This window comes from Pseudopipra pipra, chromosome Z, assembly GCF_036250125.1.
Source record: "Pseudopipra pipra isolate bDixPip1 chromosome Z, bDixPip1.hap1, whole genome shotgun sequence".
Taxonomy (NCBI): Eukaryota; Metazoa; Chordata; class Aves; order Passeriformes; family Pipridae; genus Pseudopipra; species Pseudopipra pipra.
In genome coordinates, this window is record NC_087581.1 from 72,858,915 (window position 1) to 72,871,113 (window position 12,199).

Here is a 12,199-nt window from a genome sequence, read left to right on the forward strand (position 1 = left end):
ACATATACACATTTCAGCATATTATTTAGTTCTAAGACTGGCTTTTCCATAACTAAAAAAGTACATTATATCCATGTATATATTTGCATGCAATTCAGCCAAAAAAAAACCCAAACCAAACCCTATGACCTTTCTTTGTTAGATGTTCCATTTTGGTGACTGTAAGCTATTTTATAAGACAAATATTTACCCACAAGGGCACTGGCCTTTTTACTGAATTTGCATTGCATTACCAGAATAATAATTCTTCCTAATTCAAAGCCCTGGGGATCTTGGAGCTAATCCTAAAGAACATCATTACATTGAAAGTCCTTGCCGAGATTTTATGTGATATTTGTCCTATTTTTAAGCATGAAATTTTGTCTAGCTGCAGAGTCAAGGACCATCTCATGGGATATTCTTTAGAGATGGGATGCAGCACAAGGAACATTTTTATGCTCACATTAATTTAGTTGGAAGGTCAATATTAACTCAAGGAACTATATAACAAAGAAATCCAACTTATGGCCAAGTGACTCTATGGTTGTACTAAAATCTGGAAACAGCATTTGGAATTTAAAGGATGATTTAGGAGAGCTAGAAGGCGGGTTATGATCCACATAATTTTTAATACAGTTTCTCCATGTATTTTTATTCAAATAAAAGTTGACATGGAGAAGTGGAAGACTGGCTGCATAATAGATTATTAACTTCCCCTGAAATTTTCTGCCCAGTATAAAAGTTTAGAAATAGGCCTTTTTTATCTTAATCATGCTGATTTGCTGTTTTTAAAAGAGTGTAACAAAAACCTGCATTAATCACCTTTCAAAATACTTTTTAGTATTTTTATTTTAGTTGTTTTCGCTGAGCCTTGGATACATTTTTGTAACACAACTTAGTCCAGCTGAGGTTGCATGAAACCAAAACACATCTTACTCTTCCTTCTGTGGTTGAATAAGAGCATTCTTCAAGGGCCAAGGAAGATGATTTAAATAAACAACTAAAGTTCAGAAGCTTCTGGAGCTTAATTAGCATTTCATCTCTATCCCACAGTTATTCATGACACCAAACAGTTCTACATGTCAACCTGCAGAAAATTCCATAGACTCTGAAAAATGCAAGAGAGACCCTCAGCAACATGATGTCTACTGTCTGACTCACAGATACCAGTGTCCTGTTGGATGGAAAACCCTGTTTGTATATTGGGGCTGCTGGACAGTTCACATAAAGTGGTAAGACAAAGTCTGAACTACTGGGCTGCATCTAGAATTGCTAAGTCTGCTGTTTATGCACTCACAGTAACTAGGTGTGTCCTTTTTTGTGCATGTCATAGTAAATTGTTCCAAAATATAGGCAGTCCATACAGTGTAAGCACTGCAGAAGGAGCAGCGATGGAGCCATTGATGTGGCCCTTTAATGCAGCCTTTGCCTTCATTAGTCTAAAGTTTGCTAATAGACAGTTTGTTTCTCATATTTGAGAAATAACTTTTCTGCAGTTAACATAGTCATTTAGCTTGTTTTGCAAAAATAATTAAAAAAACCCCAACAACAATGAAACAAAACCCAGCCAATCAACCAAAACCCAACCAACCAACCAACCAAACAAACCCACACACTTTTAAGATATAGTTTAAATACAATGATTTAAAATTCTTCTGAAGCTCTTTCCCAAATGAAGCTGTTTACCAGTGGAACCCAAAGAGAAACATTAGGACGGTTTAAAAGCAGCTCCTGCTCTGTGAAAGTATGGAAAGCAAAATGTTGTAAGTGGGTATTTGGGGGTTAAAGTATTTTGGGAAAGCTACGTGCGATCATATGTTTATATTGTAGGTACTCCTATAAGCTGAGAATGTAGTTCTTTAATGACGGTATTAGCAGCAGTAAAGCCCACCAGGGACACTGACGGTGCCTTCCCCTGAGGGGCAGCTGATCAAGTCCTGCGCTCACTTCGCAAGTGAAGGCAGGCTGCTCATTTCAGTCGCAGGCTCAGGTTCTCCACTACAGGCAAAAACGCTTTCCTCCTCCTCCTCCGAGAGAGCGAGCACAACTTGTGACGCTTTTGCGGCTGAAAGTGTAAAAAAAAAAAAAAAACCCGGCTGCGAGATAAGCGGGAGGAGGAAGGGCAGCAGGCACAGCGGATGCTCCCGCCGCCCGCCCAGCAGCAGGGGAAGGGCAGGGGCCGGGGGGCAGCGCTGCCTCATTGTCTGTAGCCCCGCGATTCCCGGCTGCCTCCGCCAGGGGTGTGCAGCTCCCGCCGGGAGCCGTGTGCGGAGCCGGGCAGCGCAGCCCGAGTGCTCCCGTGACACACCGGAGGAGAGGTTTTCTCGCTGCCCTCCCCGGGGACCGCCGCTGCGGGAGGGGGGCAGGTCCGGAGGTGTTGCGAGCGTGTGCGGGGGATGCGGAGCGCGTCGGGCTGAGGCGGTGCTGGCCCCTGGGAAGCGCTGCGAGAAGAGGCAGAGAGAGGCAGCGGGAAGAGGCAGGAGCAGCACTGAAGTACAGAGCAGCTGTTTCCGAATACTCTGATTCTTTTGGGTACCTCAATGAACGTGAACATGGATTCTGTCACTGAAATCTTCTTGAAGCTGCTGTTTCTCCTGTCTGTTCATCACCGGCACATGGCACTGGCAGGGAATAAATGTGAGTATTGCATATGATTTAAAACTCAATCCGGAGTGTTTTGAAAACTTCTGGGGTATTTTATTTGCATTAAGAGTAAATATTATTTTTGAGACAGGTGTTTATGCTCTGAAATCATGACAGCAGGCTGACAGCCTGAAAATGTTCGAAAATCCTTCTATAGATTTTTGTCATGAGTCTATGTACAGAATATTGTTTATAAAGCTCACAGAGTGTCTGAAAGCAGCATTTTACTGAGGGATGCATGTTCAGCCCCATTTTCATTTTTGTTTTCTAAGTGCAGCATTTTCCGAGGAATTGTGTCTTACATGGAAATTACTGGCAGACTTCTATTGTGTAGTGTTTCAGCTTGGTTTTTAGCAATTGAAAATTTTGAAAGCCGGTATCCGCATCTTCTGAATTAAGCTGTCACTCAACTTTAATGGCAATCACAGTGCAGTTCAAAAGCAGTAGAAATACAACAAGGAAAAATGTGGACAGCAAGAGTTTAAGGTCTCTGCATTCATCATTTAGGGAGTATTGTTCATGCATGAATAAAGAGGAGAATGCTAACTGTTACAGCAGAAAGTTGTGGTTTTTTTTTTTTTTTAAGTGAGTTAGCCAGTAGGGTGGTATCACAAAATAAAGATAGTGATTACAGTTTTAAAGGCAGTCTGCTCCCTAGGAGGCAAATTATATATGTATCTGAAAATGCCTGCTTTCAGTGCTAAATCAGTGCTAAATTAGATTAATTATCTTTAAATTAAAAAAAAAGAAAATTAAAAACTTACTTACTAAGCAACTAATTTTCAGGGCTTTTATAATTCAGTAATAGATCTCAGTTATTCTTGTTCCATTTGATTCAGGTTGAACAAGCTGAAGGATTTCATTTTGTGTTCTGTGGTAGTACAGTAGCCTAAATGCCAAATGCTCATAACCTGAACTGAACATATTTTCTGCCCTTCCTGTTAAGGCACTGGTTGTGCATCACAGGAATGGGGAGGGCAGGAGCAATGCTTCTGTGGGAAGAAAGTGCATGCCAAAGCAAGGAGGAATGTTCAGGAATAACCTTACAGCCCAGTGGCAAGAGATAGCTCCCTGGAAACATTTGAGCAATGGCAGAGAAGTTTGGAGTGCTCCATGGATCCCTAGCCTAGGGTTTTGCATATGGATGGTTTGTAAACTAAACATGCTCCCATGAGCCAGACACTCACATTGCAGCACCAAAATGATCTTGTGCTGTCATTCAGTAATGATATCTCATTTGATACTCAAGAGCATAGTGTAGCCCTAAACATGAATACTAAGTTCCTCTTGTTAAACACTCTGCTGCAATCCAGTCACAGCTTTAATTCTCTTCATCATTCTGCATTGTACGGTTTATGAATACATCCATTTTCACAAGACCATGATAATTGAATTGCACATTAATAGCATTTGGCACTATGCACAAAACTAAATCAGTTGCTTACGGGGAGGCATATTAAAACCATTGCAAAAAAAGACTTGCATCACACAGCAGAGCTGTAAAGCACTAGAGGTCACTCTTACAATTTAGGAAGCAAGGTTCGAGGAAGAGGCTGAAGCTTTCCAAAGCAGGATTCTGAAGGATAAAACAAATCAAGTATGAAATACATCTGCTACTGGCTTTCTCAATACGTGTCAAAACCAGGCCAAAATCAATTCCAGTATCAAATGGTTGAATTGAATGGACAGATTTTTTTTCACATATATACTAATATTTAGAAATGCATAGTGTTTTTATTTAGGAATAAGTCTTAGCTCCTATGACAAAACATTCATCTGATCTGAATATATAAGAACTCTCACCCATGCTACAGGCAAGGAAACTTTTTGTGGGAAGAATAAATTAAATTATTTAACTTAAGGACTGAGCATTAACATATGAAGAGAACTTGGCCAGTCTAATGTATATTATTCATTTTCAATATCTAATCTGGGGGAAAAAAGATCCCCTTATATATTATTTTTGAAGTGAACATTTCTGTAGAAGAGTTAGTTTATTTTGGAAGTGACAGTTTCCATCTCAAGTATCACGGTATAAAATTTGCCAGTGTGTTAGGATTCATAAAACTACCTCAGGAGAAAAGGTTTTTCATAATTACTGATTCCAGTAGATCCATACTGGAGCCATTATCTACCCATTTGAACTTATTTTACTCCTTTCTTCTTGAGATGTTAAACAGGAATTGAAATCCTTCTCAATAGGTGGTTTTACTATTGGCATTAGAGCATTTAAACATGTTTACCAAAAGAGGTAAAGCTTCATTTCCTTGCATGAATTCTGATGGCTAGATTGTCCAGTAGGCTGCCAACCATCAAAGAAAATAGAAAATAAGGTTTTTAAGTTTTCCTCTATACTAATCTGTTTCTTTTCTTTTAATTTTATGGGTCTTTCTGTAGTCTCAGATCCTGAACACCTAAGTTTTTTCTTTGTCCTTCAGGCCAGCTGCCAGTAGGAAAAGACCAAAGTAAAGACCTTTACACTTCACCTTGAAGTGTCAATGCTAGTGTTACGAGGTCAGTTGTATAAAGAACATTTCTTGGATCAAAAACTTACGTGTTCGGAATTATTCTTGTTTTAAAAGAACCACGGTGTTCCTCTTTTGAGTAAAATGATTTTGAATTTCTTAAATTGTCTGGAGGTAGCAGACCCTGTCGTCTAGAATATGCAAGTTAATTTCTAGGGTCTTATTTTTGGGTTTGTTTGCTTGCCTTGAAAATTAACAGTGACACTTTCAACCAAAAGAGGCAATAATTGGTGCTGAAAACTCAAATATTTTAAAAGTTTTACAGTAGTGCTGCTTAGTGGTTTCCTATGCTTTCTTCCTCCCAAAGAATTGCACTTCCAAAGCAGTTGAAAGAAGTTTGAAGTGCACTAAGTGTATAAGGTCAAGTGTGAGTTTTAAATGAAGTATTAAAGCAAGTACTGCTGTAAGTTTTTTTTTCCACTGGAGCTATGAAACATTTTTATTTTATTGGGAACTGGCTCTACAGCTGTAAATCAGCAAGTTACTAAATCATCCCTTGAAAACCTGCCAGAAATTGGTACTCCAATAGGTGCAGTATTTTTTTAAAAACTCTCTAAAACTGAAGTGTTGCACAAAATGTAATTAAACCCTCTATACACATCAACTCAATTGTGACCAAAAATTATTAAGGTTAATTTTGACAGTGAATGGAAATAAAGAGAACAAATTAGGGACTTTCCATGCAAATTCTCACCTCTTCATACCTACTTCTTTGTGTTAAAACTCTCCAGTTTCACAGAAACTTTTATTTTTTCACATTTTGATATATGTATTATGATAATCACAATTTTTATAAATGTGTGTTTATTTTTATTTCTACTACGACTACAGTTGATATTATTTCTAAATGTCAGGGATTTCTTGCTAATGCTAGAATAGAGTACCTCTCTAAACCTGACAGTGAATGACTATTAATGAAGGTTTTCAGATAGAGGACTGAGTGAATACATATATTGATTATACTATGAGATGCAAGTCACTGTACATGTAGTATCCGTAGGGAAGGGATTACTTGCTACAAGGAAAATACTGTATCTTAATTTAGAAATTAATATCATTTTGATGTTAATCATGGGTACCAAACAGTTCCGTAGACTAACTGGCAACTTTATGGAATTGCATTAAAAATATACTAAAGTGTTGTTTATCAAAACCAATTTAATTTAAGATGTTGTTCTTTTACCATTAGTCCTTGATTGATGTGAACTGTAGGGAAGGAGAAAGTAGACATTTCTTCAATTTTATTTTAGCTTCATTAATATTTATCTTCTGTTTATTATTATCTATCTCTACTATGAGATAGTAATGGAGACCTCATCAGAGATCAGGCCATCCCTGGGCAATTATTTCCATGAATAAAACATTACAGACATCTCTAGTATATTTGGCATGGTTTTAGTACAGTAACATCAAAAGCTTGTATCAACATCAAATCTAAACTAACACTAAGAGAAAAAACTATCAAAAATATTTTTTTCAGTCTTTCAAGGTTTAGAATTCACAGAAAGGCCTTGGGTTGATTACACTGAGTATAATCAACAATTTACATCCCATTGCTCTAGGCTTTCAAATTCCCATGAACACACTTGTCCCTGAGCTCAGGATGGATAGAGGAAACTTCATCATGACTGAAGAAGAGTGACAGACAAATAATGACACCTCAAAGTAGGACAGACTCAACCATAGGAATAAAATGCAGTATGTTATATGTAAAATATGTTGTAAGTGCTATTAATAACATTTGCTTCATATGTTAGAATCATAGAGTCATAGAATCATAGAATCAGCTGGGTTGGAAGGGACCTCCGAGATCATCAAGTCCAACCCTTGATCCAACCCCACTGTGGTTCCCAGCCCATGGCACTGATGCCACATCCAGTCTCACCTTAAACACCTCCAGGGATGGAGAATCCACCCCTTCCCTGGGCAGCCCATTCCAATGTCTCATTACCCTCTCTGGAAAGAAATTCTTCCTAATATCCAGCCTAAACCTCCCCTGGCACAGCTGCAGACCCAGCCCTCTTGTCTTGCTGAGAGTTGCCTGGGAAAAGAGACCAACCCCCCCCGGCTCCCCCCTCCTGTCAGGGAGTTGCAGAGAGTGAGGAGGTCTCCCCTGAGCCTCCTCTTCTCCAGGCTGAGCCCCCCCAGCTCCCTCAGCCTCTCCTCACAGCACTTGTGCTCCAGTCCCTTCCCCAGCCTTGTTGCTCTCCTCTGGACCTGCTCCAGCCCCTCCATGTCCTTCCTGAGCTGAGGGCCCAGAACTGGACACAGCACTCCAGGGGTGGCCTCACCAGCGCTGAGTCCAGGGCAAGAATCACTTCCTTGGCCCTGTTGGCCACACTGTTCCTGAGCCAGGCCAGGATCCATTGGCCCTCTTGTCCCCCTGGGCACACTCTGGCTCCTGTTCAGCTCCCTGTCCATCCCCACTCCCAGCTCCCTTCCTGCCTGGCTGCTCTCCAGCCACTCTGTCCCAGCCCGTGGGGCTGCCGGGGGTTGTTGTGGCCAAAGGGCAGGACCCGGCCCTTGGCCTGGTTGAACCTCATCCCCTTGGAATCAGCCCATGGATCCAGCCTGTCCAGGTCCCTCTGCAGAGCCCTCCTGCCCTCCAGCTGATCCACACTCCCCCCCAGCTTGGTGTCATCTGCAAATTTGCTGATGGACTCAATCCCCTCATCTAAATCATCAGTAAAGACATTAAACAGGACTGGGCCCAACACTGATCCCTGGGGACACCACTGGTGACCGGATCCCAACTGGATGCAGCTCCATCCCCACCACTCTCTGGGCCTGGCCCTCCAGCCAGTTCCTAACCCAGCACAGAGTGTTCCTGCCCAAGCCTGGCTGCAGCTTTTCCAGGAGTATGCTGTAGGATGTACTGTATTTTAGTTAGACACCAGTCAGAAGTTCCAGATGAAAGAACTTCTTCACATCTTCAGTCATGGCCATTCTGCTTTCTTTCTTATGTAATAAGTAGATGTAAACATACATCTACATTCATTCACAAGAAAGACAACGTTTAGCTAAGCTGATGTATCCAATTGCCTACGTCTCTCAAAATCATGCATGCTTCTCTTTGTTGTATATGTGCTCGAGTTTAGTATTTTTTCTGAATATTTCTTCATTGCAGTAGGAAAAAAAACCCCAAGCAAATAGTTTGTCACACATTTAGAGGACTGTTGGTGCTTAACCCCAGGCATCAATCAAGCACTGAGCAGCCAGTCACTCCCCAAACAGCAGGATCAGGGAGAGAATTGGAAGGGTGAGAGCTAGACAACTTGTGAGTGAGAAGAGTTGGACTTGATGATCCTTGTGAGTCCCTTCCAACTCAGAATATTCCGGGATTCTGTGAATAGGAAGAGCAAAAGCTTTGCACGCAAGCAAAGCAAAACAAGGAATTCACTCACTGCTTTCCATGGGCAGGCAGGTGTTCAACCATCTCTGGGAGAGCAGGACCCCATGACACCTGATGGTGATTTGGGAAGGCAAAAATCATTACTCCAAATGTCCCCACCTTCCTCTGTCTTCCCCCAGGTTTATATTATTTATTATTATTACTAAACATGATGTCACATGGTCTGGAATACCCCTTTGGTCAGATTGGGTCACCTGTCCTGGCTGGGTCTCCTCCCATCTTCCCATGCACCCACAGTCTCCTCGCCAGCACTGGAAGTACCAAAAGCAGAAAAATCCTTGGCTCTGTGTAAGCCCTGCTGAGCAATAACAAAACCATCTCTGTATAAACCCTGTGTTCAGTACAAATCTAAAACATAGCCACTGTGATGAAAATTAACTCTACCCCAGCTCAACTCAGCACAGTATCTCATGTGACGTGCTTGCTAGTATTCTCTCTACTGATTCAGCTTCTGAAAGAACTTCAACCACCACAATCTCATAGCTTCTAAGAAGTTTTGCTGAGAAAAAAATGGGTCAAATATCTCCCCCATCCCTTCTCAATCCTGCTGCCTCCCCACTCCAAACAAGCAAATCAAAGAACACTTAAATACTCAAGAAGCATTAGGTCTTTCAAATATTTCTTTTCTTTTCTCCCCAAATACACCTGTGCTTTGGTGCCATTTGTAGTTCTGAGAGTTTAGGATGCAGCATCACGCAGGATTAGAGCTCTGTTTTGTGGGAATATTGGAACTGCTCCTCAGTACCTTAATATGCTTATTCCATGGTAGTGGCTCTCAGCTAACATGGTGAAAACAAGAGGTGGAAGCTGGGAGGTCCATCACTAATTCAAAGGACTCTCCTTTCTAGAACGATCCAGGCAACTTTTTAAGAATGGTAAAGAAATAAGAAGTACAAGAATAGTCATGTCTGTCAGTGACTCCAGAAGTACAGATTAGCTTTATTTAAGATGTTTCTGAAGTGAAAAGTCACAAGTTGCTTTTCCCTCTGGGTTTTCAGTTGTTTCATGAAGAGGAAGGAAAAAGCGGAAAGATAGTTATAACATTGATTGTTATAGGTTTCTCTACAGTTGCTTGTATTTTGTGCTGTTAAATCTTTTGGTAGGTTGATCTGGTAGTTCTTGGATATAGAATCTCCTTGTAAGTTATAACTTGTAATTTCAGCAGTCAGGGTCTATGCATGACTTCTAAACTAAAAATTGAAGAAGAGATATATGCGCCTCAGTAAACTATATATTATATAAATGTCATTATAATAAAAGCTGCCTCTCTGAATTTGAGAAATAACATAAAACATAGAGGAGACACAACATGCTGTCAAGACAAAAATGTTTTGCATTATTTTTTTTTTGTAAAAAAAAATGCAGCTCTAATGCTAGGGTTCAACTAAGTGAAGTTTACTGAAATTTTAACTCTGCAGTGTTTTGTATCTGTGTATTTAATCATTCTTACTTATATGTCCTGTGTTTGTATATGTATATACATATGTTTATATATACTATATATAATATGGTATATATACCATTGGAGATGAACACTTTTCAATGGAGTATTCTATAGGTTGTCTTTCATCAATTGAAGCCTATGGCAGTAATCTCAAATTAAATCTGTGAAGCACAGAGGAGGATTGGTGTCCAATTATTCTGCTTTTCAGAGGAAATTTTTAAGTGCTTACTACAAACTGGTCTGCTACTTTTGGTAGGCAGAATGTTGTGTGGACTTGGAGGTAACAATTATAATGTTTATATTTTACTTAATGAACATTTTCAGTGCAATAATTCAAAAAGTGATTGAAATCCTGGAAACCTCATTTTAAGTGGATTAAAATTAGCAGCAACAGAGTTATTGTTTAAATATCATACCCACTTAATAGAGGAGTGAAGAAAACTAGGGTTTTAAATCTCAAAGGATAGAGAAAAAATATGGTTAGGAGTTCTATCCCACTGGGTAATGGGTCTAATAACTTTTTTATTAAATCTATCTTGTTATTGGGCTGTGCTCAGGAATAAGTTATTGCTTGTTCCTTGCTGTTACTGTGCCTGTTTGTTTCTATAAAATTCTTTTATCAATTTAAATATTTACATATGTGGTCTTTGGGGAAAAGTAGGTTAGAAACAGCATGTTGGAATATTTGAATTCATTGCTTAATATCATTCTTTTTTTTCCAGCCAATAGCTGAAGAAGATCTCGCTCTTTTTCAGATGTTTCTCTGTGCACTTTAAAATCTAAGTAGAAAGTGTTTTTTAAAACCTAAATTATTTCTAAAAATATGATTTTATTAATATTTCTTCCTGATTACATGTAAAATTTGCTACCAAAAATCTCAATCTATATCTGCTTGACCTGTTCAGCATTATTGTGAAAATATACCTTTAAAGAAAATTCTAAATAACAACAACAACAACAACAAATAAAAAAAATCTCTCGTAAAGTATGCAGTTAAACAGGGTACAAAAAGTATTATTACTCAGACGCCATATAACCTATAAACCTCACAGGAGAGAAAACAGAACAAGTTCATTTTAAGGAAGGCCTAGGGCAGAGGTTTTGAACAAGACAGCAAAAGACCGTCAGAGAGCAACAGGCCTTTTATTAAAGTGATGCTGTAGATGAGGACCTTCAGCGACTGAAGGCCCACACCAAGACCTTAAACCATCTTGTCCAGGAGCTGCTTTATGCTGATGACGCCGCCCTTGTCGCCCACACAGAAGCAGCTCTGCAGCGTTTAACATCCTGCTTTACTGAGGCTGCTGAGCTCTTTGGGCTGGAAGTCAGCTTAAAGAAGACAGAAGTTCTCCATCAACCTGCACCTCAGGAAGTCTTCCATCATCCCCACATCACCATTGGCAATCAGAGCTCAAATCAGCCCAGCAGTTTAATTCCCTAGGCAGCCTCATCTCCTCGGATGGTGAGATTGACGGGGAGACAGACAACAGGTTAGCAAAGGCATACAGTGCCTTCAGAAAGCTTCATAAAAGAGTTTGGTGAAATAAACTCCTGAAGAAAAGTACCAAGATCAGTGTTTACAGAGCCATAGTGCTGTCTACTCTCTCATATGGATCTGAATCATGGGTCATCTACCACCACCACCTGCGACTCCTGGAACGCTTCCATCAACGCTGCCTCCGAACAATCCTAAACATCCCCTGGTCAGATGATGTGACCAACACATCTGTTCTAGAACAAGCAGCAGTCACAAGCATTGAGGCCATGTTGCTGAGAACACAGCTGTGCTGGGCAGGGCACGTCTCCAGGATGAAGGACCAACCACCCCCTCCCTAAGATCTTGCTTTATGGGGAACTTGCCACCGGCTGCTGCAAGAGAGGAGCCCCAAAGAGGAGATACAAGGACTGCCTGAAACAACATCTCAGCCTTGGCCATATTGAGCATCACCACTGGTCTACTCTGGCCTCCAATGGGGAGGTCTGGAGACACCCCATCTCTAACGCTGCTGATGCCTTTGAGAACGCAGCAGGATCACCCTGGAGGAGAAAAGACAACGCAGAAAGAATCGTGTCCTGCAGAATTTCCCACCTAAGGAGTCTTTCTGCTGTGCCTTTTGCAACCGGACGTGTCTGTCTCGTATTGGCCTTTTTAGCCACCAGTGTGTTTGTAACAAACGTGGGCAGAGCCCTTCCCAA

The 12,199-nt window shown here is 40.6% G+C and overlaps 1 protein-coding gene across 1 annotated transcript in view; it reads left to right on the top strand.

Moving 5' to 3' along the window:
• Positions 1 to 2,049: 2,049 nt before the first annotated feature.
• The window catches only part of CNTNAP4 (contactin associated protein family member 4), a 199,721-nt gene continuing 189,571 nt past the window's right edge, over positions 2,050 to 12,199 (top strand). Inside the window, exon 1 of the mRNA XM_064642346.1 lies at positions 2,050 to 2,616. Within this exon, the coding sequence (XP_064498416.1) occupies positions 2,520 to 2,616 (97 nt within the window). The 5' untranslated portion in view covers positions 2,050 to 2,519. The remainder of the gene's footprint in view (positions 2,617 to 12,199) is intronic.